The 27,737-nt window shown below is 37.5% G+C and overlaps 1 protein-coding gene across 2 annotated transcripts in view; it reads right to left on the reverse strand.

Moving 5' to 3' along the window:
- Positions 1 to 27,737, reverse strand: part of map3k5 (mitogen-activated protein kinase kinase kinase 5) — an 81,574-nt gene that overhangs the window by 31,907 nt on the left and 21,930 nt on the right. For both annotated transcript variants that reach the window (XM_021468422.2, NM_001161750.1), the window contains 10 exons: positions 23,609 to 23,777; positions 15,797 to 15,903; positions 13,336 to 13,506; positions 9,503 to 9,615; positions 9,165 to 9,324; positions 8,826 to 8,985; positions 5,148 to 5,255; positions 3,123 to 3,172; positions 2,310 to 2,405; positions 490 to 571 (listed from right to left, as the gene is read on the reverse strand). In XM_021468422.2, coding sequence (XP_021324097.1) covers positions 490 to 571; positions 2,310 to 2,405; positions 3,123 to 3,172; positions 5,148 to 5,255; positions 8,826 to 8,985; positions 9,165 to 9,324; positions 9,503 to 9,615; positions 13,336 to 13,506; positions 15,797 to 15,903; positions 23,609 to 23,777 — 1,216 coding nt within the window. The remainder of the gene's footprint in view (positions 1 to 489; positions 572 to 2,309; positions 2,406 to 3,122; positions 3,173 to 5,147; positions 5,256 to 8,825; positions 8,986 to 9,164; positions 9,325 to 9,502; positions 9,616 to 13,335; positions 13,507 to 15,796; positions 15,904 to 23,608; positions 23,778 to 27,737) is intronic.

Genomic DNA, 27,737 nt, shown 5'->3' on the forward strand with positions numbered 1-27,737 from the left:
TAATCATAATTGAAGCTGAATGCTTGATTCAGGAGGCGAAGACAGGCAAACGCGTGCATATCGGGAGTCTTATATGCTTGTTATTATTTTCAAAATAAAATGTCTCTGAATACAAACATTATTTTTAGAGATAACATGAAATAATTTGTGTTTTTATTCAACTGTTTCCTTCAATTTCCCAGAGATGGGTTGCAGCTGGAAGGGCATCCGCTGTGTAAAAATTTGCTGGATAAGTTGGCGGTTCATTCCACTGTGGCGACCCCGGGTTAATAAAGGGACTAAGCCGACAAGAAAATGAATGAATGAATGTTTTATTCAAGTTTTGTTTTAGACAAATGATAGAAGGTTGATTGTGGAAATGCAAAGTATAGCAGAAATTCTAGAATCCCCCATAAATGTTAAGAGATTTTCCTGGTTAAGCACTCACATGCAAGATATTACATAATAATAACTCATATTCCCAACTCAGTTCACTTTTGATAATTTTACCTCTAAAGCCTCAGATTCACACTCGTTCTCATCCGAGCCTTTCCAGGCCTCCTCAGTGACAGTGTTCACCAGATCACAGAACCTACAAACACCAAAAACCACCATCAGCAGGAAGGAAACACACACAGTGACATAAGCTGAACTTAAAGGAGAGAACATAAATACAAGCAATCAGATTATTTAAATGATAATGCACATTCTGTGAATAATCAAAGATTAATCTGATTCACTTTTACAGCATCCTAGTAGGGTGCAACATCTGCCTGATAACAAATGATGTAACATTATGTTCTGCAAATCTACAGAAAGAGATGTGTTTGTTATTAAAATATAGATTGATCTCTAGGATTTTCAATGATGCTGATGGTTTTGTAGCTAATCGGAAGCTGCCTTTTATCTTATTTTATGTCAGCTGTCACACCAGTGATGTGCACAGGAGACAGTGAACGCCTTTAAGTGGGTTTGCACAACGTCAATAAAGTCTGCATGAACCGATTGAATTTATTTCAATCAGATGATGTATTTCCAAATGAATCAGAATGTTAAGTAGGGGGTGGAGCTTTATTTTTGTGCTCCTCCTCTCATCTTTTACTTGCAGCAAACTAATGGTAGAGGGGCGTGGCTAATCATTGTTTGCCCACTCCGTCACTGATAGCATGAGAGAAGGACTCATTTTGAAGCAGATGGACAGATTTTGATGAAAATAATAATAATCACTCCTGTATTTATCATTTACTTTTATCTGCCACGCGACTATCTGAAACTTGCTTATAATAGGTTTCTGTGAGTTTTATCTTGATTTGACTGAGAGTATAATACATATATATATATATATATATATATATATATATATATATATATATATATATATATATATATATATATATATATATCATGTATGTATTTAATTTATTCTGTATACACTGAATTGATTTGAACATCTTAATATACTTGAAGTGTGCTCCAAACATTCATTCCAATAAGAATACAGAAGTATTGGATTAGCACTTGGTATAGGCAGATACTCAGTATTTATTAACTCTGATCACACTGGATCAGGGAGTGCAAAAAAAAAAATACAGTATATATATATATATAATTTTATTTGGATTTATTTATTCAACATGACTAGCTGTTTCTATTATAATCACATTGGGTTACACAGTACATAAGATATTATGAGATTATGAAAACCCATAACAAACTCTGATTAGGCATGGGACGATAACCGTGCTCAAGGTATACCGCGGTTTGGAAAAGTCAAGGTTTTAAAACCGTCAAACTGTTCTGCTATACCGTTCCTAATGTTTGTGTAAGATTTTTTATTTACGTTTTTTTTTTTTGTTTCTCCAGCAGAAAAGATCTCCAAAGATGCTGTTTTAAATTGTAAAAACATCAGTGCTTTTGAAACAAATGAAGACAGCAGAAGTTTCCTAGAAGACGTGTTTACTGCTCCAAAATACTATAAATGTTTCTCAAATTAAAATATATTGTGTACAAAGGGGAAAAGGGTTTAGCACATTTAAAAAGAATATATTTTAGAGCAGCAATCTCAATACAGTGAAATCGTGAAACCGTGATATTTTTATCTAAGGTCATCATACTGTCATACCATGCCTATGTCTGATATGTTTTTGTCCAGCCACCTTTTGACTGACAGGAAATAATTTCATCTAAAAAGTCTGCATTTGCAGTTTTTTCTGGCATTGTAGGGAATTATGAACAATACAAAGGGAAAAAAATCATTTGCAAGCACACAAACACAAACTCTGTCAGACAAACACACACACACACACACACACACACACACACACACATACCTCTTGCAGTGCATCTCTGTGCAGAAATAAATTTGGAAGTCTTCAGAGTTGTTCACAACGTAGAGAAAACAGCTGCGCTCGTCAAATTTGGAGATGCTGAATGCACACAACACACACACACACAAATTGGATAAAAGACACGCTGTATCACATACAGTTGAAGTCAGAATTATTAGCCCCCCTGAATTATAAGCGCCCCTGTTTATTTTTTCACCAATTTCTGTTTAATGGAGGGAAGATTGTGTCAGCACATTTCTAAGCATAACAGTTTTAAAAACTTATTTCTAATAACTGATTTATTTTATCTTTGTCATGATGACAGTAAATAATATTTGACTAGATATTTTTCAAGACACTTCTATACAGCTTAAAGTGACATTTAAAGGCCTAACTAGGTTAATTAGGGTAACTAGGCAGGTTAGGGTAATTAGGCAAGTTATTATATAACGATAGTTTGTTCTGTAGACTATCGGGAAAAAAATTTAGCTTAAAGGGGATAATAATTTTGTCCCAAAAATGTTTTTAAAAAAATTAATAACTGCTTTCATTCTAGCCGAAATAAAATAAATAAGACTTTCTCCAGCGGAAAAAATATTATCAGACATACTGTGAAAATTTCCTTGCTCTGTTAAAAATCATTTGGGAAATATTTAAAAGGAAAAAAAAATCAAAAGGGGGCTAATAATAATAATATATGTAGAAATTCCAAGTGGATATTATGGAAGTTTCTGAAACTGCTAAACTGGTCTGATCACAGCACAGCATCCACAGTAAAAGACTGTCAGTTCAGTAGATTAAGAGGACAGGATTTACCTCACACCTCGTACAGACGCTGCACTGAAATTCCACTCGTGGATCCCTTTCTATGGCACAGAGAGAAAAAGGTTTGTTTTATCAAGATAATTTAGCAAAAATCAGAAAGGGTTTTCTGGAATATGTTTGATAAAAAAACGACATATTTGAAGACCACAAAGAAAAATTCTGTGCAGATCATAACTGAACGTAGAGTTGTGTGACTCGATATATTAAGGACGTAACGGTATAAGAATTTCACGGTACGGTAATACCTCGGTATGAATGGCACGGTACGGTATTTATTGAATAATTTACAGGAAAAACAAAACTAATGAAAATACTCCAAAAAAAGTGCCAAAAGTGTCAATGACATACAAATTAACTATCTATCTGTAAGCTTTGAAACAGGAATTTCAATTTTTCAATTTTAATACCAAAAAATTAATAAACCATGTAAAAAAATAAAGTTTCAATTTAGTATTGTTGAAAACTCATCACATTCAACATTTAATCACGCACTCACTTAGATAGAGATGTTTTTTTTTTTAGGAAAATGATCATATAACTATAATCTGGTAAACGCTGGGATCTCCGGGCATGTACCCTGCAACAGAAAAACCCTCTCATTTGGGACTGAGGTTTCTGGGACAGAGAGATATGATTTAGCCAAGGTTGACAGCAGTGGGTAACGTTGTGCATTGTCTTTCCACCACTTGAGAGGACAAGCCATGGGTGAGATAGAGGTCTCTTTGCTGTACAAGTCAATGTCTGCTTCAATTTAACAAGTGTGCTGTGTTCTGCAGTCCCCATGACTGTTTTTAGTCGTATTCCCCGACTTATATTTCACCACAGTCTGGCAGTGCCTGCACACTGTTTTTTTTTGTCTGTCACCTTTTCTCCTTTCTCGTATCCTTTTAAAAAGTAACCGAAATGCTTCCACACATCCGATTTAAAACCCTCTTTAGGTTCGATCATTTCCAGCTCTTTTACTTCTCGCAACTAACAGCACACTCCATTTCCGCATTACTGGATCTGTAGTGACAACGGACCGCAAAGGATGATGGCCACGCCTGGGCTGATGGGAATTGTAGTTCCCGCTACCTCCCGTTCGCTTCGTTCGCCTGAGCAAATTTTCTCAGAAGACCTATATTTTTATCGAGTCATGCGACTACGGTAATATTGAAAAAAATTGCTATTGCGGTACGACGGTATTTACAATACCGTTACATCCCTCCGATATATACAGTACAGTGTGGACGAAATTAAGTAAAAAGTCTAAAAGTGGCATCTTGAGCATTCATACAAAACTCTACATATCACAACTGTTTGGGCTAGGGACCTTAATGAGGATGGACACGTTTTAATTTCAGATCAGGTATGGGAGATGTTTAAGGATGTCCTCTATTAACAAACTTCAGCTAGTACAAAATGCAGCTGCCAGAGTTCTTACCAGGTCTAGAAAATATGATCATATCACCCCATTTTATCCTCCTTACACTGGCTGCCTGTTAAGATTCGTGTTGAATTTAAAATATTGCTTCTTACCTATAAAGCTTTGAATAATCGAGCTCCTGTTTATCTAACCAACCTTCTGTCTCACTACAATCCAACCCGCTCTTTAAGATCTGAAATATTTTGCACTTTTAAATGTGTCTGTGCTGTAGATTTACAGTTAAACTTGTAGCTTGCACAATTATTACACTAAAGAGAGCCGGTGCTTCTGAGAGACCTAAAATACTTTGATCATTTTCTCCTGTGTGTTTTTCTGCTGTTAGGGCATGACAAAGATCTGCTCCGGCGGGAGCTCCTAGATTCTCTTACTAGATACTTAATACACTACATTAATCTTTTAAGCAACAGAGATCGAACATAAGGACTAAAACATGACTAGATGGATCTAAAAGACTATAACAAAAAGTAACTTTAGCATATACTTGAACAGACCATTATCAAGTTACATTACAGCACTGTTAAAGGTTACAGAAAATAAAACAGAAAACTTGCATTCACGGAAAAACAGGTAAACGTTAAATAATTGATTACTTTGTCATCAGGGGTCACGTGCCAGATGGATAACGTGTTCTCCTCAGCATCTTTGTTTATGGAGAGGTAGGACGGTTGGTATACTTTAGTGGGCTCCAATATCAACACCTGCACACACCAAGACAAACAAAACTTAGCGCCAGCAGCACTCACTGCTTTTACATGCTATTAACCCTTGTGTTTTCATCCACTCTGGGGTGATTTTGAGTCTTAATTTGGCCATAAATTTCTCTGTGTTACAGCAAATAGGATGTTTTTCGATGGCAAATCTTATTTTGACACTTATTTAATGAAAAATGCTTTGAAAGTTTTCAATAACTCAACAGTTACTACCCTTACTACCCAGTTACTAACAGTACTACCCTTTGCTTATGTTGGGGGCTGTTTTTACCCCATTGACTTCCATTATAATCACGTCTTTTGATCGCAAAGCTATGACACCATTTAATCGTGCATTCTTGATTGTTGCTGGTTTTCCCTGTTGGGAAGAGGGACAATTTCTCATTTTTACTGTTGATCATCAGTTATAGCGCAGAAAAAGCTTCTGCCTCCTATATGGAGTATAATGTGTGGTATTAAGGTCTTTGATATGTCTGAGAAACTCAAAATAATCCCCTCAGCTCTCAGAACACAGTAAACATAGTAAGTATATTCATGCGCACACACACACACACACACAAAGACACACACGCACACATGCACACACACACTGTAATCTGCTGTCTTACTCCAGTGAACTGAAAGACTTTTTTTGAACAGGCCTATCTAAAGGGTTAATACTGAAAACTGATGATCAACAGTAAAATGACAAACTGTCCCTCTTCCCAACAGGGAAAACCAGCAACAACCAAGAATGCATGATTATTTGCTGTCACGGCTTTGCAATCAGAAAATCTCCCCATAATCTAGTAATAATAATAGGGAAAAAACAACCACCAACATAAAGAAAGGGAAGTCAATTTGCACAGCAAGCAAGGGTTAAAGAGACAGTTCACCCAAAAATAAATGTTTCCTCTGTATTTACTCACACTCAAGTACTTTCAAACTTTTGATTGAATAAACTTCAATCTTGATTTGTAGCCTTTAAGCAAATATTCGCAAACATTTTCAGGGTTCATACAGGCACAAAAAAAAAAAAGCAAGGACTTTTAAGCCCTTTTTCCAGCACCTATTTTTTTTTTCAAGACTGACACGCAACGTATTGAACACCTGAAATGTATTGTCAGCAACCAATAAAAACATTGCATAGGAATTTATACAAATAAAAACCATTAATAATCGTAATAATATTATATTTAATTAATCGTATATTAATAATATAATAAACCTGCACTAAATTATTATTTTTTTTTGTGCTCAAGTAACAACTGCTAAAATAATACACATTTTAGTAAATAATACTAATGTTAGGTAAAAATACAAAGTAAGAAAAACACTCAGACTTTCATTGTGGCCCTTTTTAAAGAAATAATAATCAATTTATTTGAATGGTTTAATTGCTTAAATCACAGAGCTACATTTTTTGTTAAATTGCACTAACAAAGGAAGTATGGTCGATTTTTCCTTTCATGACAAGTAATCTTTTTCAATAGCACTAGCTAAACTGCTACATATACTCTATAAGGCCATAGAGACGCTGTTTGTTCATTTTTAAAAAAACATTATTTTCAAGCTTTGAAAGGTTTAATTGAAGTATATGCTCAAAAGATTCAAATTTAGCCTTTTATTTACATATTTTACTCCATGTTTTTATTTGCTCATTCTTGTCTTTACAATATGGCAGATTTGTTTCTTAAATAGCTGTACATCACATGGAGACTGTATTTTACATTTACACTTAAAATAGACAAGTACACAGTCAGCAATAAAATAATAAAACAAATAACTTTGTTTCACTCGAGGTATTTGAAACATGACAACACTACATCCGAAAACATCCAAAAAGCAATAATTCAATACAACATTTATTTTTAAGTAGTTTTTTTCTGTCACAGCAACACAGAAAGGTCTTTGTCCCACCCTTACGATTCAGGTAAAACTAGTCGATTGTGATTGGCCACTTTTCATATCAGTCAAATCACCGCTTTCAGTATTTTTGCATTAAATAGTCACAAAAGTTCACAAACATTTTTATTTTTCTGGCGTGAAAATTGCATACACACTCTCCTTGATAATTTAAGCACTTTTAAACAAAACAAGCTAATTTTCCAGGTAACCCAGGCCTTGAGTTTCTAAGAGCCAAATATAGGCACTTTAAAGGGCCATGAAACCCCCTCGTTTCAGCAGGGTGTTTTCACACCTCTACTTTGGAAAAAGTCAGAAAAGTGGGCGTGTTCAGCTCTGTTTAGGGGGGAGTGTCGGAGGAAGAAAAGAGGGATGGTGTGGGAGTGTCTGTTTGGGCACGCGCAAGTTTCAGAGTCAAAATGCACACACACACACACACACACAGGAGAAAGTGATGGTGTTTAACCTACATGGACATCTGTAGTCGAATTATTTGTCAAATTATTAAATGGTGGACTTTAACTGCAGTTTGGCTCTTTCATTCAGGGAATTTATTCATGTCCCTCGCGACAAACGAGATATTTGATTCGAGGAACTGCTCTAAGCGTGTATTTTTCATGCAATGTTTGATACCGCACGGCGAATGAGAGAAAAAAATCTGCATTTGCCGGAAACTTAGATGCACACGGCAGGTAGCGTCAGAAAGCCGTGTGTGTTATTCCGGTCACAAAATGAGGTAAAAATCCTACACGAGGTTAAAGTTTGGTTGTGGTGCTAACATGTTTACACTCGGTGCAATAGTTTGTTCGATACGAACAAACTGAATAAACAAAGAGCACTGGTCACTGACTTACCAAATCTGTAGAGACAGGACAATCACCAGCAACTAGAGCTGCGCCTTTATTAAGAGGAGACTACAAGCGAATCCGGATCTCAGTGTTTGCAGATGAGAACAGCTGTCAGATAAAAAATAATCCTCCTTAGACATGTAAGTTATTGTTGTCGAGCGTCGCGTACACTGTTAATCCACACGTGAGTCTGAGCTCTCACAGAGAGAAAATGAAAACGAAACTTCACTGTAGCAAACTATAAAAGCAACACTTCACGCTTGTTTTGCCAACACAATGTGGTGTGAGTGTCGTAAGCACTGTGACAGTAATGAATATTAATGAAGTTGCACAATAAGACACACTCTGGCACAGACGTCCAGTCTGCACGCTGGAATACACGCTATTATGTCATGACCGTGACGCAGCTTCAAAAATTCGTTTCAAACCGGAAGTACAAATTTGCTTGAAATAACGCAAAAACAACCAATTTACACTTTTTAGTGAAATATAGGTGTCCTAATAGTGTTTTTAGCAGTGTGGGACACATACACGACTGTCAACAGCTCAAAACATGTGTTTTGGTGTTTCGTGACCCTTTAAACACCTTGTGCGAACCCTGATTTTAAAGGCCAAATCACACTGCGCAAAAAAATGTAAAGGACAGCCATTTATTTTGATCAAAGTGAACATTCAATTGAAATTAGAAAAACCTTAACAAAGAGGAGCTTAGAAAAGAGGATCTACACATGCAAACAAAGTGCTGTTAATTGTATAGGTTGCGTAAGTGGTAATGTGAAACACGCTAAAGCAGTGTAACCGTCAACAGCATGAAGAGGGCTCATACCGGAAATCGCACAGATGTCACATCCTTATCCTTATTGGTGGCTTCTACCATGAAGTCCATCCAGAAGTCCACCAGCTCCTGTTTAGGGGCCTGCGGATCTGTGCTTACTTTGGTAAAGTGCTTATAAATGAGGATGGTTTCAACCAGCGAGCGCAGATACCTGCAGTAAACACAGAACAGCTTAAAGAATGAGCAGCACTCTGAAAGACTGCAAGTAGGAGTTACTTTAACAGACAACTACATTCCTTCGCATCCGCATACTGAAATATGTCTGAGCAACTTACGGTTCACACAGACTTTAAGCATTTATGTGTGCAAATTGTGAGTATGTGCACATACCAAATGGGAGCTTTGATTTTGAAGAGCTTCTCAGAGGCCTGGATGACTCGAGTGTTGTCACAGGCCAGAATACTAGCCCCGAGAAAGAATCCCACATCCCAGTAGCTCTGCAATCTGTCCAAACTGCCTTTCTTCCCCAGCAGGCTGCTTAACTTCACACCTACAGGACACACGGATCATGTTATTTACTCACAAGCTGTGGGTCAGACAGTAAGAGCATGTGTGCAGTGTATTTGAGAAACGAGGTCACTCTTCTCATCAATAGTAAGATAAACATAAATAGGTGCAGCTGAACGGATGTGGCTCAAACTAATATCCAAGCTGTCAATCAAACGCACCTACTTTACGCAGCTCAAAAGAGGAGTCAAACTGATGTCCTGCAGCCAGCAGCAGCACTGCATAGTTGATACCAGAGTGCAGCGTGGGCTCCGATTCAAACCCTCTTCTGAACCTGCAGAGAAAGAGACAGTAAATCCCACAAAGCCTACCAAAAATAGAGTTTGTATTATAAAAACAGGCTTCATTTTTTTGAAGAGAAAAAGAAAATTATGATTGATACACTTTATAATAACTGCACACAGTGAATTTTCAATAAGCATCAGCAAATAGTCATTTTTAAGCATTAAATCTACAATAAGTACATCCAGGAGGTTGTTATCGCAGATTAAAGCCCTACAGGTTTATCGCATGAAGCGGAGCACTGTTGTATAAAACTGAAATAATTAATTCTGTGAAAACAACCACTTGGTTGAATTTTATCCTGCATCGCTACTTGCCACAAAATCTAGTAATTACACACAAAACATTGTTCTAAACTTTATTAGTTTATTAATGACTTAATTCAACACAAAGCTAAACAACTGGCAACAAAAAGTCAAAAACGCAAATCTGTCAGATACAAAAACAGCTGATGGAGTATACACTAACCTGCACATTATTCAGACACAAGATGGAGACAAACAGTTAAAAACACAAAGCTGACAGAAACTAAAACAGCTGATGGAGTATACACTAACCTGCGCATTATTCAGACACAAGATGAAGACAAACAGTCAAAAACACAAAGCTGACAGAAACTAAAACAGCTGATGGAGTATACACTAACCTGCACATTATTCAGACACAAGATGAAGACAAACAGTCAAAAACAAAGCTGACAGAAACTAAAACAGCTGATGGAGTATACACTAACCTGCACATTATTCAGACACAAGATGAAGACAGTCAAAAACACAAAGCTGACAGACACTAAAACAGCTGATGGAGTATACACTAACCTGCGCATTATTCAGACACAAGATGGAGACAAACAGTCAAAAACAAAGCTGACAGAAACTAAAACAGCTGATGGAGTATACACTAACCTGCACATTATTCAGACACAAGATGAAGACAGTCAAAAATACAAAGCTGACAGACACTAAAACAGCTGATGGAGTATACACTAACCTGCACATTATTCAGACACAAGATGAAGACAAACAGTCAAAAACAAAGCTGACAGACACTAAAACAGCTGATGGAGTATACACTAACCTGCACATTATTCAGACACAAGATGAAGACAGTCAAAAACACAAAGCTGACAGACACTAAAACAGCTGATGGAGTATACACTAACCTGCACATTATTCAGACATAAGATGAAGACAAACAGTCAAAAACACAAAGCTGACAGACACTATAACAGCTGATGGAGTATACACTAACCTGCACATTATTCAGACACAAGATGAAGACAAACAGTCAAAAACAAAGCTGACAGAAACTAAAACAGCTGATGGAGCATACACTAACCTGCACATTATTCTGACACAAGATGAAGACAGTCAAAAACACAAAGCTGACAGACACTAAAACAGCTGATGGAGTATACACTAACCTGCACATTATTCTGACACAAGATGGAGACAAACAGTCAGAAACACAAAGCTGACAGAAACTAAAACAGCTGATGGAGTATACACTAACCTGTGCATTATTCAGACACAAGATGAAGACAAACAGTCAAAAACACAAAGCTGACAGAAACTAAAACAGCTGATGGAGTATACACTAACCTGTGCATTATTCAGACACAAGATGGAGACAAACAGTCAAAAACACAAAGCTGACAGACAGTAAAACAGCTGATGGAGTATACACTAACCTGCACATTATTCAGACACTAGATGGAGACAGTCAAAAACACACAGCTGACAGACACTAAAACAGCTGATGGAGTATACACTAACCTGCGCATTATTCAGACACAAGATGGAGACAAACAGTCAAAAACAAAGCTGACAGAAACTAAAACAGCTGATGGAGTATACACTAACCTGCGCATTATTCAGACACAAGATAGAGACAAACAGTCAGAAACACACAGCTGACAAACACTAAAACAGCTGATGGAGTATACACTAACCTGCACATTATTCAGACACAAGATAGAGACAAACAGTCAGAAACAAACAGCTGACAAACACTAAAACAGCTGATGGATTTAACTCTCAAGTAAGCATTTATGGGAATACCGGATAGATATTGTATACCGTCATTCCTCCTTAAAATACTGGGATATGATTTTTTGCCCATATCATCCAGCCTTAGTACTTATAAGTCACGAATACATGATTTGCAGCAGAATTAATAATAAATTACTTACTAATGTCTACTAATGTAGAGTTCAAGGTTATTATAGTTAACTAAAACGGAAATAAAAAACTAAAATATAAAATAATTGTTAACTGAAATAAAAATACAAACGAGTTTGTAAAAAACTAGAACTAACTGAAACTGTATTGTGTACATACAAAACTAACTAAAACTAACTAAAATTATAGCAAAAACCTCCTTCGTTTTCGTATTTGTGAATGTATTTAATACATAATCTTACTGTAAGCCGTTTAAAAGTAAATATGATTCGCGCTGCAGGTGTTTGGCCCTTTCGCACCTCAGAGTCTGTAATCCTGCTGCTATTGGCCAGATCGAGCCAGTTCTCCTCCAGTCATTCTTGTTGTTGCTCCCGCAACAAAAACAACGGGTGGACATGACAGCAGCACGGTGACAGCATTAAATACAGACACTTAAAACTATTACTTTAACACATTTGTGCCTAATAATGGGTTTTATTTCTGTATTGCGATCGCGAACGACTCTTTTTAACCGGATCTTCTAAGTGAACTGGTTGAACTAGTTCACCAAATTGAACTGATTCATTTGAAACGATTCGCGCCTCCAGTAAGCACTTATCCACAAACTACTTACTTTATAACAAGCCTAATACCCCATCTGACTCTAAATAATCCAATGTATACTCTCATTCAGTGATTAGAACAGTAACGTTACATTGAGAAGCGGTGAACCGATAATACTGTGCATGCATGCTTCAGTGTACCAAACACAAACAGTACAGCCTGCTGTGTGACTGAGCTAAACTTGAACAACTGCAGTGCAGGTGAACTGAGGGCTTAAATCAGAGTATCTGGTGAAAAACTTAAGTTTATTTCATAACAGACAATCATAATAGAATTTAAATAAGTGAATCAGGCTTCAGTTGGGTTGCAAGACTTTACTGTAAGACATTTGTCACATCATGGTGATGTTTTAACTGACTGAAATTACTATTGCTGACTATATAATGTTGAGACCTAACATCCGCGTTAGAAATCTGAACTTCCCATCACTACTGTGTGTCTAACCCATGGTCTAACCTCAGAAGCAGGCTTGCACTCGTATTGTATTTAAGGCTGCTATCTTGTAGGCTGTTGTATTTGAATTTGAGGATGGGTAGATGGTTGTGGTAGATGATAGTGTTCACGTGTCCTCTTAATACATGTTCCAGAAAATGTATGACTGAGTGTTTATCATACAATATTTATCCTGTTGATTTAAAATTTTGCACCTAACCAATATCCTTATTTAGAAAAAAAATAAAACTAATACTGAAACTAATAAAAAAGTCATTTTAAAATATAGAAACTAATAAAAACTTGTAAATCTCCCTCTAAAAACAAATTAAAACTGACTGAATTTGAAGTCAAAACCAAATAAAAACTAAAACTAATGAAAAATCCAGAACTATTATAACCTTGGTAGAGTTAATGCTTAACTATTTGCCAATGCTTAATAAATGACTCATAGTGTGCAGTTATTATAAAGTGTTACTTCATGAAGTGTGACTCACCAGTGTATGCCTTGATCTCTGCTGTTTGTGTCTGTGAAATGAGAGTCCAGGAACATATCCTTATATATACGGCCTACCAAACAATAAATATCTGACGCCACCTGCTCATCGGAGTTGACCAATGGCAACATAATGTCCAGCGCCTTCTGACGGTCTCCAGGTAGGTTTCTCCTGTAGAGAAGGAACATAAAGAGACTGTGAAAATCAGAAATGAACCACAATATGTGGAGGCAATGAATGTGATAATGCAGTGCTTCTCAACTGGTCTGGCCATGAGAGACATTTTCCCTGCTCATTAAAATCCGTGTATCATTCGCTTTTAGGGTATATGCAGGAATCCTAAAGGAAATGTCAATACTTTAATACTTTTTAAAGACCTTCTCAGAATATTTTAAGACCTCGTCGCCACTTCAAGTTCTAATCAGTATCAAACCTTTAACTTAATAAACAGTTGCTAATAAACAGTTTGGGCCCTATCAAACACCAGGGCAGTTTGCCGCAAGGCGCAGCGCAATAGTCTTTTGGTAGTTTCAGCTTGGCACAAGAGTTGTTTTGAGGCGTTGCGCTACGCTGTTTAAATAGCAAATGCATTAGCGCTCATATGTGCGCCCATAGGCGTTCTGGTCTAAAAAGGAAGGCGTTCTTAGGCGGACCGCTGGCGCGTTGCTATTTTGAGAAACTAAAATAGATTTTTCAATAGACCAAAACAAGATGTAGAGCAATACGCAAATATCTTTACATATGAAAAAAATGTAAATATTAAGGATATATATAGGATATAATAAGAATAGATATAGGATATAAATATAAAGGATTAAAATATTACAAAACATATTATTTTCTAGCCTACATAAATATGAATAATCACTGCTTTTATGTCTTCTTCATCTCGGGAGGCTTTTTCAGTTCATTCATAACAATTTGCTTTTGTATAATGTTATTATTATCAGCAGTATTATTTATTATATCCATATTTATATTTGTTTTATTAAAAACAAGCTTAGATTTGCCCACCTGTCAGGTTTTAGACCATATGGGGCACAGCATGTGTTTTAGGATATTGAACACACTTCATTATTATTATTCATTTATTCGTTTGCTGGAAATTAAAACTGAATTTAGAAATAGTTTTGAAACGAATATTTGCGCTTAACAAACGCAATTAATTATTTATAGACTAATTGATGTCTGTGCGTAAAGGTTTCCCTATCCAAGAGCGAAAGTACATCCATTATCTCTTATTCTCACGCAGTAGATGCTCTGTTTAACTGTTTTCTGTTAATAAACTGTTAACTGTTTGCTTGTGAAATGCTCAGTTTTTCCACTTAGACTTACTTTGCGTCCTGTAAATAGCGAATGCGCTCTTGGCGTGACGCAGCTGGCTCTTAAAGGGAATGGGAGATGAGACTCTGATTGGTTTATTCTCAAAACACACCTATAACTCATTAAGAAAATAAACTCAACCCTTTTAGACCATGCGCCATGGCGCAAAGCGGATTTTCCCGTCTGTAAATTAGCAAAAATTAGTTCTGACACGCCCTGAAAGCGTTTGTGCCCTGCGTTTTGCGCTCTGCGCATGGGCCGTCAAAATAGAGCCCTTGTAGTTAAATAAATCAATGAAGCACAACCGTGCAGCAGAACTCAGATAAGCTCAGAAGAAACAAACCTGGAACGAATAAATTACACGGTTGTTTTCAGCGACAGGTTTTAGCCACTGTTTAAACCAAATGTGCCTCATGCCTGCTTTTGAGCGAAGGTCTCGGCCGTTAGATCGCCCCCTGGGGGCTGGCTGTAGTACAAGTCATAAAACTCGCCTCCTCCGTTTTAATGAACGAGACTTGAGCCCAAATGAAAAAAGTAATTACACTTGCAATAAAATGTCCTGGAAGATAGTTCTGGTCAATTAAGGCTCTGGTTAACAAGCTGATATAGGTGCAGAGGACGTTTTTAGCTAGTAATTTAATGCTATAAAAACAGGGCGTGTCATCATGACTGACAGACGTCGGAGCTTCAGCAGGAGATTGAAGTGTTATTCCATTTCTGTGTTAATTTACCATGATAAAATGAGTTCAGCAGTAAACATTACTTTCTGACCTACAGGATCTGATGGAACACTGTGTATTTGGTAAGGTCAGGGCTTTATCGGGCTTGATTATTTTGCTAATACATGCCTAACCTAGCCATGAGTGGGAAAATACAGGTGATGGCTATCTAGCAGTAATTCTCTGTATGGGTCTGAAATAATAATTAAGAAGACAAAACTAATGTTAGCCGATCTCCACATTGATCTCCTGTAAGGTTATTTGAACTTGATTTAAATGACGTCTCTGACATTTTGAGATTCGGCATGTTATTGAGGTAATCTACTGAATTTGCTGTTATAAAATATTAATAGTATTAATTTGTAAGGAAACAGGTTGCCTGATGTTTGTGTGAGAATGAGCAAGACGTGCAGTCTTACCTGTTGAGGGCAAATGCGTAGTGGAACTTTATATGAGGATGGGCCACGGGGTCAAAGGTCGGCAGCTTTTCCAGTGTTTCAACTAACTTCACAATAGATTCATAATCCTACAAAAACAAACAAAAAAACAACTTACAGAAAATGTACAAAAACTGGTAATAGGGAGTTAATAGTCCATTTGTTTCTATTTTAGCTTATGAGCATTTTCTTATATTTCTTATATCTTCTTTCTTATATCTGATAAAAAGTTTTTATACGTTTTTTTATACACATTTTCAAATTTTCAAATTATACAAATTTTTGCATTATGTCTAATAGTATTTTTTCTTCTGGAGAAAGCCGCATTTGTTTTATTTCGGCTAGAATCAAAGAAGTTTTTAATTTTTTAAAAACCAATTTTGGGACAAAATTATTAGCCCCTTTAAGCTATTTATTATCTTCGATAGTCTACAGAACAAACCATCATTATAGAATAACTTGCCTAATTACCCTAACCTGCCTAGTTCACCTTATTAACCTAGTTAAGCCTTTAAATGTCACTTTAAGCTGTATAGAAGTGTCTTGAAAAATATCAAGTAAAATATTAATTACTGTCATCATGACAAAGATAAAAATAAATCAGTTATTAGAAATGGTTTTTAAAACTATTATGTTTAGAAATGTGCTGAAACAATCTTCCCTCCATTAAACAGAAATTGGGGGAAAAATAAACAGGGGCGCTTATAATTCAGGGGGGCTAATAATTCTGATGTCAGAATTCAGAATTATTACCCCCTGAATTATTATCCCCCCCCCCTCCTGTTTATTTTTTCCACAATTTCTGTTTAACAGAGAAAATTTCTACAATACGAGTTTTAATAACTCATCTCTAATACCTGATTTATTTTATCTTTGCTATGATGACAGTAAATAGTATTTGACTGGATTTTTTTCAAGAATATCGTCTATACAGCTTAAAGTGACATTTAAAGGCTTAACTAGATTAATTAGGTTAAAGTTTTACATTTTTTAAAAGTTTAAGTTAAATTTATTAAGTAAAAAATTTATTAAAGTTAGAGTAATTAGGCAATTTATAGTATAACGATGTTATATATATATATATATATATATATATATATATATATATATATATATATATATATATATATATAATATGTTAGATACATAATGTTCTGTAGACTATCAAAATATATATATAGCTTAAAGAGGCTAATGATATTGAAATTAAAATCATTTTTAAAAAATTCAAAACTGCTTTTATTTTTGCCGAAATAAAACAAATAAGACTTTCTCCAGAAGAAAAAATATTATCCGACATACTGTAAAAATTTCCATGCTCTGTTAATCCAAACATTTATTTCATGAGATTATCCTATATTTGTGAGTGTACTAGTTTTAAAATGAAAGCATTAAAACATTAATTATATCCTCTTAGATTGTTGTTAGAGTCTGATCTGAGTGGGCATTGTATCAGTAATCAGAGGAACATGCATAATTCATTAGACTTTTTGAATGTTTTGTCTTGCTCTGAAGCTCCAGAATAAAGTTCATGTATTATGCACTACACTACAGTATAATTTCTACAGCACAGTCCATGAACAAACTGTTCTGACAGCTGATTTACTCTAGTGACTTGGACTTAGCCGATTGTTGCAGTGCTTCCCACACATAAGCTGCGTCCCAAATCGCATACTTGTGCACTATTCTATGCCATTTTGTAGTATAAATAGTGTAAGTAGTGTGTTCACACTGAAAACTCAATAAAATAATAAGTGCACTTTAACTATCCGGATGATGCACTCATTCAGCTGGTAAAATGAAGTGTGTAATGATGGACACTTCACGCACTCAATGACCGCAGGTTTGCTTACGTAGCGGAAGGGGCGGAGCTATCGGACGCACATGTTAAATAACTTTATTTATTTTGGATGGTGAAAGCAAAATTCTTCTACGAGAGGGATTATAGCGCCTCCCGATGGTGAATGCGGCAATACTCATGGCAGGTATTATTTGATAATTCGGTCGTTTATTTCACTGATTTGGCGACCGTCAAACGTCATCAGGGAAACGGTTTGAATTTCCGTTTAGTAAAAAAACATTAGTGCTCCATTTGGGACGCCACTACATACATATACTATCCTGTTGAGTGTGTAAGTGCATAAGTACATAGTGCATGGGTGCATAGTGTATAGTGTGCCATTTGGGACGCAGCTATAGACTTTACTTGGACAGGCCGCCCAGGTATATATTAGTGACACATTTTTTTTTAAATATTATTATTATCTTCCTTTTTTTTTTTGTGTATCCGCCTAATATAAATTAACAACCGCGATCAATTAAGTAGTGGAAAAGCTACTCTCCTTTACCTGTTTCATACTGCTCGTTCGGTGTACGCACAGCCAACGCACAGACTCAGTTTCATGTGCTCTGTAGACCCACAGAGACCAGCACCTTTTTGCGTCCGACCCGCGTTTCTAAAATTCACAGAATTTTCAGTTCTGACGTCCACCATGGGAGAGAAGCTGTTCTCGCAGTGTCCGAATAAAAGCAAGAGCCTATATTCTCTGTTCACTCATATTGGTTGAATAAATGAATGAATACTAGAAACTCATAGACCACAAGGGGGCGTATTCCCACAGTCTTGTCCAAATGTTGTGTGCAGTGGAAAGGTGGCTTAAAGGCAGACGGCTGCTTCTCACTCAGGGCTGACTATGCTAATGAGGGACAGCTTATCAATAGTGGGCGGGGCTTCCCCTCTGATGACACGTACTAAAGGAAAATGTCAATCAAAGTGTTTCCGCAATCAAGTGTGATTATAAACAGCAAAATGTTCTTATTTTTACCACTGGAAGCTGGTTATATTCACAGACTGTTGCCACACAACTGTGTTTAAACCTGTTATAAAAGTGATTTGTGCATAATAGGAATCCTTTAAGTTATTAGTGCCTTTAGTGAAAATGCCTGGACCATAATTGTAGGAGTTTAAAAACTGCAGTTAGGTGTCATTTATCATATATTCAGTTACTGCCGAGGTGTGTCAAAGTTATTTTATTACATTTACGACTTCCTATTCTCCATTCATTAATTTTTAACAGCACAGGCACCTAACAGTCCCAACAATATATGCAACTTTACTTTAACCCTTTATCAGGTGGAGAACAATATATGCTAACTTCATTGACATTGGTTACAATATAATTTTTAATATACAGTCATAAATGTTCACAGGTCTTGTAATAATCTATAGTAGCACTCCTGGGATTGTTAAATGAGCATTTCAGTGAGTGCCCTTTAAAGGGTTAGACGCATAAATAAACACATTTGAAAGCAAAAGCTTGTTTATTCTTTGATATTTTGCGAGCTGATTAATAACAATTTCGTCTTTACAAAATGGCCTGTCTGCATTCTGTGGATAAAGAAGAGGCAGCTAGCGTGAAGCAGAGCCAACCTTAGAGACACACTGAGCTCTTCAAACATTTACTGCAGTCTAACTGGAGCTCCGCACCTCGCTGTGACGTCTTCAGGGGAACGCTACAGTACAGCGGCTTATTCTGTCCATGCCGTAACACACTGACAATACCAGAACTAACATTACATAGCATTTGGAATATTTGATAAACAATATTTGATAGCATTTGGAATATAAATAAACAAGAGCTAATCCCACTGATTTTGACAGTGGACACAAAACCAGTCCTATCCCAGATAGCATACCAATGTGGGCCACTTTTAGTTATGCAGCACTGGTGGCCTTCCTTAGGCCCAGACAAAATGAATGTGAGCCTGAAGTGGCCCACCTGTGCAATGGCAAAGGGGAGCCAAAGATTTAAATTCATTTATGGGCCATTTAAGGCAAAGATTTGGCACTTATGGCAAAATGTAATCAGAATGTGAGCCTAATGTGGCCCATGTGGAAAGTGATCAATTTGGCCCAAATGATGGAGGACAAATGTGGGCCACAGTTGGCAAAAATGTGGCATAGTCATTTAAGGGTGATCTGGGTCTAAACCTAAAGTGGCTCACATGTGTAAGTGCAAATGTGGCCCAGTTATCTTAAGACATATGTGGGCCACTTTTGGCAAATATTCGGCACAGTACGCTCTGGCTAATGCAGCCTTTAGCCTATAGTGGCTCGAAGAAGATATGACAAATGTGGCCTAGTTATCTTAAAACATATGTGGGCCACTTTTGGCGAATATTCGGCATAGTAAGCTATGGCTAATGTGAATTTGAGCCTATAGTATTTATACAGAAATGCATGCTGGGATTTTTGTACTTTGCCAAACCCAGCAAGTGTAAGGTGTAGGCCAGATCTGAGCCAAAATTTGCTTTTATTCTGGCCCAGATCTGGCCTACACCTTACACTTGCTGGTTGTGGCAAAGTACAAAAATCCCACCATGCATTGTGATATGAACACATTCTTTAGCTTATTGATGCTCCAGTTTTCATTATTTGCTGTTGATTCTGCTGTTTATGATGACGTTGTTGATTTTGGGTCAGTTGTGGTTCATTTGGTTGAATTCTGGCTGATATGTGGTATTGATTTGGCTTATTTGTGGCCCAGATCTGACAAACAGGAGCGGACCGCCCTACAGCCATCATTCCATTCAGTATGTGGTCCAGATGTAAGTGTCTGGTGTGGGCCGGATCTGGGCCAGAATAAAAGCAAACTGTGGCCCAGAGTAGGGTCAGTTCTGGTTCATTTGGTTGAATTCTGGCTAATATGTGATATTGCGATGGCTTAATTGTGGCCCAGATCTGACAAACAGGAGCAGACCGCCCAAGTGCCATCATTCCATGTGGTATGTGGGCCGGATGTAAGTGTCTGGTGTGGGCCGGATATGAGCCACATGAATTTTGCTAGCTGGGTAGGCCTACATGACAACTTTCTAGTGCCTTACAATAGGCTAATTTCATGGCTTAGTTGGCTTATAAACACAGAATATAGCGCGCACACAAGATCAAATTTAAATCGGTACCAGCGGGCCAATACCCAATCCAGCAAAAATGTGTGCTATCGAACCGATATCTGATCCAAGTATCGGGATCGGTGCATCCCTATTACACAGTCAATTTGTGTTGGGACAACATGAAAGAATTAGGTTAACTTATTCGTTTGTACACATTTAAGTAGGTTAAACAGAAAACAATTAAGTTGTCCCCTCGAGACTCAATTTTTGACATGATATTACCTGAGGTTATAATGCAGAAACATGCATGTTGTCTCATAAATGTGTGAACCTCTCAGACTAGAAACATGCTTGACATGTAAATATATTTGACGAGTACAGGTGAGAGTAGTCTGTCAGTGGCGGATAAACATCTGCTCTGCTCTGCTCTGAAAACTCCAAGTAAACAGTCCTTGATGGACACATATCTATGCACCTTTCACGCATCATTTAACACCTTTAGATGCTCCTGACAGGAGTTAAAATATCGTAGATCATTTTAAGCCAAAATAAACAGCTTCGTTACACCAGACCTTCTAGTTAACGCAACACACATAATGTTTTTATTAGTACACAATACATAGCCGGCAGCTAGTTCTCTGCAACTCTCACATGGTCGCTCACTGAAGCTAGGCAGGGCTGTGCCCGGTCAGTACCTGGATGAGAGACCACATGGGAAAGCAATTTTGCTGCCGGAAGTGGTGTTAGTGAGGCCAGCAGGGGGCGCTCAACCTGCAGTCTTTGTGAGTCCTAATGCCCCAGTATAGTGACGGGGACTCTATACTGCTCAGTGAGCGCCGTCTTTCGGATGAGAGGTTAAACCGAGGTCCCGACTCTCTGTGGTCGTTAAAAATCCCAGGATGTCCTTCGAAAAAGAGTACGGGTTTAACCCCGGCATCCTGACCAAATCTGCCCACTGTCCATCATGGCCTCCTAACCCTCTCCATATCGTGATTGGCATATCATCACTCTGTCTCCTCTCCACCAATCAGCTGGTGTGTGGTGTGCGGTCTGGCGTCGCGTCATCCAGGTGGATGCTGCACACTGGTGGTGGATGAGGAGATTCCCCCCCCCATTGTGTAAAGTGCTTTAAGTGCCCAGAAAAGCGCTATATAAATGTAACAAATTATTATTATTATTATAACGGTGTGCTTCTTGCTGTTTGCCCTGCCCCACAGTAGGCACGGGATGACAACCAGTTTCAAGGTTTGCAGAAGTTTGGAAAAGTCAAAATAATCTGTTATATATTTGTGGCATATATTTGCTTTTGTTTTGTTTTTTACACGTTGTCAAAGACTTTTTTTAAGGGAACAGTATCTCCACCAGCAGTAAACTATCCACATTAAAAGCTACCGGTCAGCCCTCGGTTCAGCAAACATCTGAAAAACATATCAATTATCCCCAACAGTACGGATCTGGTCTCCCTTATCTGACCCACTAGCTTCAGATTTTGGAGTATCTTCTAATGTTTTGATGAGTTGATTCAGGTGTGTTTGATTAGGAAGTGGTTAAAAAATGCGTACAGCTGGTGTGCCTTCAGGAACAAGGTTGGGAAACATTGCTATAGACATGGTGTGTATATTGACAATAAGCTGGACTGGTCCAAGAACTCTCTGGTCACATATAAGAAGGGTCAAAGTAGGCTGTATTTCCTACGTAAACTCCGATCTTTTAGAGTCTGCAACACCATGTTGCGTATGTTCTGTGAGTCTGTAGTGGCCAGTGCCATTTTCTATGCTGTGGTGTGCTGGGATGGTAGTGTAAAAGTGGTAGATATGAAGAGATTTAACAAATTGATTAGGAAAGCTGGCTCTGTGGTGGGTGAGGAATTGGACAATATGGAAACTGTGGCTGAAAGGAGAACATTGTGCAGACTTCGGTCAATTATGTACAATGTAGATCATCCTCTTCATAATGTGGTTGACGAGCTGAGAAGTACCTTTAGTCACAGACTTACCAGCTTAAAGTGTTCCACTGAACGCCACAGAAAATCCTTCCTTCCCACTTCATAACGTCTCCCTCAGTCACTTACCCTTACAGTAATCTATGCAATACCTTGCTGCTCGTGCCGTATATTTACTTATTACGGGTTTTAGTGTGTGGAAGTTTGTGCATTATGTTTTATGATGTGCAATAGTCTACTAGGTGCAATATTTGTACGTTTTTTTTTAGGTGTTAAATATTTTTAGTGCAATATTATTGTTTTTTAAATGAGTGTTGTATCACTTTATTACTTGAAATATTTTATGTGCAATTGTTTTATGTGTAATATTATTGGTTTTGGTTAATATTATTTTCATTACTTGATATATGACTTAATAGTATTAGTTACCACTGATTCTTTTAAGTGTAATATCGTATATAATAGTTTGTATATTTATGTATTGTGGCTGTTTCCTTCTATAGATTGGTTGGATTTATGTGACTTATTTCACTTATTTAATTTATTTATTCTGTCTTGTGTTTTTGTGTTTCTGTGCTTTGTGTGTTATGGCAGTCATTACGCAAGCAATTTCCTGCGGGATCAATAAAGTTTTCTAAGTCTAAGTCTAAGTCTAAGAACAGTGCAGTGGCTTACTGTACATCAACAGAAAAGATCTCCAAAGATGCCTTTTCAAGTGCTTTTTAAAACTAAAGAACACAGCAGAAGTCAATGACTTATTTCAATGATTTAGCCAGACATGTTTACAGCTCCACATTTTTTAAAATGCTGCCTAAAATAAAATATATTGTGTTCAATGGAAAAAAAGAACATATTTTAGAGGAGTAATCCCAATACCCTGATATAAATACCGTTATATAAATATTGCAGAGAATTTACGACTTTTTTGAAAGCAGCTGCAGGTGGTGTGATGCAATCACCTGAATATCTCTGTATGACAGCAGGAGATTGATGACGACGTCTGCTGAGAGACACTCCACGTTGTCGAGCCGCTGCTGGATGCGCCGGAGTTCTGCCGCCAGCTCTGCTCCAGTGTAAAGCTCACGCGCTTTACGAATCTCGTTCAGGACGGTCTCACGGAAGTACTGGCTGAACAAGCACACAACAAAGAAATGTTGCTGTTAGAGTTGAAATACTCTGAAAAAAACGAAATCACAGCTGGGCTATCATCAGACATCATAGACCCAATCCCAATTCTATTTTTGTACCCCTTCCTCTTGGCCCTTAAAACAGAGTGTGAGGGGGAAGGGCTTAAAAATGAACCCCTAAAAAATGGGACAGCACTACAGCACCTGCACACGTCATCATATGTCATCGTGAGCCAGGGCCGGAGTGGGACACCTTTTCAGCCCTGGAGTTTCAAGCCTCAGACCGGCCCACCTCAGTTCAGGACTGACTATATTAAAATAAGATCATTTCCAAATCAGTTTCTAATGACACTATCACGTCTTTTTTTTAAAAAAACAGCTGCTTTAGAACTTCAAATGTTCAAAAACCCTAACAGTATTATATGTTTTAACAATAAAAACGAAAAAAATAAGTTACTCTAATGAGGATCGAACCCGGATCCGCGACGTCTTAACCTAACAAGCTAACCGCTGGACCACAATAGCTGTGTTCAGAACGGAGACACAACTGAGTTTTATAATCATTAAAATAGATGAAAAGAGAAGAGTTGCGGTAAAATAATGAATAAAAAGGCTGTGGTCAAGTAAATAAATAAATTTAAAAAGTGTGACTGCTGAGAGCAAAAGATTCTGGAGCTACGGACACAGGCCCTCACGGCCAAAAAACGGACCGGCCCACCGGGAATTCTCCCGGTCCTCCCGATTAGCCAATCCGGGCCTGTCGTGAGCTCTTGCTTTATATGAGATCAGACAATCGCGACTGCTGTCGTTATTCCAGTTGTGTTATTTATCGAAAAAATATATTGCTTAAAGGGGCTAATAATATTCACCTGAAAAATGTTTTTTTTTTTTTATAAAAACTGCTTTTATTCTAGCCGAAATAAAACAAATAAGAGTTTCTCCAGAAGAAAAAATATCAGACATGCTGTGAAAATTTCTTTGCTCTGTTAAACATCATTTGGGAAGTATTTAAAAAATAAGAGAAATAATAATAAGAGAAAATTGCCTCTCTGGCTATACCACTAACCGTACTCAAAAAAATAAAAAATAAAAATACTAGTGCTTTCCTTCTTAGGGTGCTTTCACATTAGCGCTTTTGGCCCGCACCCGGGTTCGTTTGACATCATAGTACAGTACGTTTAGCTAGTGTGAACGTGTCTTCTAAACTCGGGTGCGCACCCGTGAACCGTACCTGAGTCCACCTGAAAGAGGTTGTCTGGGGTACAATTCATGCGAACTCTGGTACGGTTCACTTCTGGTGTGAATGCAATCGTACCAATTCACGGAAGTGAACCGCCAACTGTACAATAAACTATCGTTTTCATAACGTTCGTACGTATTTGTGTGTGTGTGTCACGTTTCGTACCTTGGTGACACTCGCGGGACTGAGCCAACGCAAACACAGTGATACACAGTGATGTCTGCTTGTCTCCTCCAAAAACAGCTGCTGTAGACTCTGTGTGATGTTCTGAATGTTTATAATATGTTTGCAGCATATGGACGCGAGTCGCTTTCTGTATGTCCAAAATCAAAAGCTTTAGTTAAAGCAGAATGACCGCAATAAGCGGAAGTCTTTCCATTTCGGTCACCTAGCAGCGGCCGTAAACAAAACAGCAGCTCGATGACGCAAGCGTACCGGGGTTCAGAAGGAAAAAAGACAGTATGAACACAAACCAACCGAGGAGGTGGCAGGGGGAGACAATCGAACTTGGGTACGGTCCAGGCAAATGAACCAAGTGTGAAAGCACCCTTAGACTTTACATACCTGAAACTTGCCTACAGCACTTATACATTGTTGCTCTTATAGTTGTGTAATTTGCTTCCTTGTCTTCATTTGTAAGTCGCTTTGGATAAAAGCGTCTGCTAAATGACTAAATGTAAATGTAAATAAGAGAAAGAAAACATTAAAACAGTACAAAGCAATTACTTGAGTGCAAATCATTACCTTTTTTTAAATATTTAAAAAATAAAATAAAATTCAAAGGGGGGGGGGTAATAATCCTGACTTCAACTGTATATAAAACTGCACCGTAACTCGCTTCAGTTAGACTTTGATGACTGCAGCGCTACCAGCATGTCTCAGTAAAGAAACCTGCTTGAAGTTACATCTGTTTCAGAGCTTCTAACAAGCCTTTGTGAGCAGAAAAAACGTTTTATTGATCTATATATTATCTACTTAACCTAAATGTTTCTAAACGCATGATCAATAGTGCAGTTTATTTTGTTAGACATTGAAAAAAGCTGACTCAAAGTGACTTTGCTTTGGTCTTTTCCTTACCACGTAGGCAGTTTTCGGCTAGAATTACCTTCAAGGTTTCATTACACAGAAAACTGGATGCTCGAATAAAAAGTCTGACAAATGGAATAATACCAAGAGGCACGGGCCATTTTAAATATCAATGCTGCAGCTTTCAGCAGGACACTATGTGCTCATCTAGTTGTTCTTTTTAAGTTTTTTGACTTGCAGCAGGGGGATTACAGATAAATATAATCACAGCATGACATTTACTGAAGAAACTGCTTAGTTGTGGGTGATATGACCAAATATTTAACCATGAGGTGCTTTTATCTCAAGCCATTTACATAACATTCAAGCTACACATCTTATCAGTTCACTTTTTCCCTGGGAATCAAACACATGGCCACACAGTAGTGTCAGAGCCACAGATTTCATAATCTACAATGTCACTGCAACATTGCACAAACTGACTGTTAACAAGAATTACACGGCTGTCTGGAATCCTCAAATCTGTTGGGTCAGTACAAACATTCCAATGTATGTTATCTTAAGATAACAACTGCTGAATAACATTCGGGAAATGGGAGTCACTGTGACCGTCACGTTCACATTCATATGCTTACATGTGTATCTGCTCATCTGTCATGCTGCAGCTTTTGTCTGTTTTTTAATGTTTGGCTGATTATTGCTCAGGTTAATGTATAATCCGTCAGCTATTTTGGTTCTTTTGTTTCGTTTCATGTCTAGCTTTATTCTGCAATAACAACCATCCCGGATTGATTTTTTTTTTCAATTCACCTTTATTTGTATAGCGCTTTTACAATGTAGATTGTGTCAAAGCAGCTTCGCATAGAAGATTATAGTGAATTGAAACAGTGTCGGATCAGTTTTCAGAGTTTAGGTTCAGTTTAGTTCAGCTCAGTGTGGTTTAATATTCACTGCTGAGAGTCCAAACACTGAAGAGCAAATCCATCGATGCAATGTACTTCATTCCAAACGTGTGTATATGCAACTTTTACCTGATTTTAATGCTCACAAAATTCATTGTGGCAAATCTCAAATAGTTCATTTTTTATATCTTTATCAAAATATACCCAAATTACACATCAAACCTAAATGTGGACTATAAGGCATTAAATGTATTATAAACATTAAAGATGTATGCATGAATCTGTGTTTGCACTTGGTTAACAGCGGTAAAAAGTAGTAAACCAATGACCTTTATGACTAATCACAGTCATTTCTGTTGAGTACGTGAACACAATGGTCAATTAGACGTGTTTAAAGGGTACGAAACACCAAAACACATGTTTTGAGCTGTTGACAGTCGGATATGTGTCCCACACTGCTAAAAACACTATTAGGACACCTATATTTCACTAAAAAGTGTAAATTGGTTGTTTTTGCGTTATTTCAAGCAGATTCGTACTTCCGGTTTGAAACGAATTTTTGAAGCTGCGTCACGGTCATGAGATAATATCGTGTACTCCAGCCTGCAGACTGGACGTCTGTGCCAGAGTGTGTCTTATTACGTCTTACAGTGTGATGCATTAATGCATGAGTAAGGCTTGGTTCAAACCAATCAGTGTGCTCTATTGTGCAACTTCATTAATATTCATTACTGTCACAGTGTTTAGACGACAGAGACGCCACGTTGTGTTGGCAAAACAAGCGTGAAGTGTT

Source organism: Danio rerio, chromosome 20, assembly GCF_049306965.1.
Source record: "Danio rerio strain Tuebingen ecotype United States chromosome 20, GRCz12tu, whole genome shotgun sequence".
In the NCBI taxonomy this organism is placed as follows: domain Eukaryota; kingdom Metazoa; phylum Chordata; class Actinopteri; order Cypriniformes; family Danionidae; genus Danio; species Danio rerio.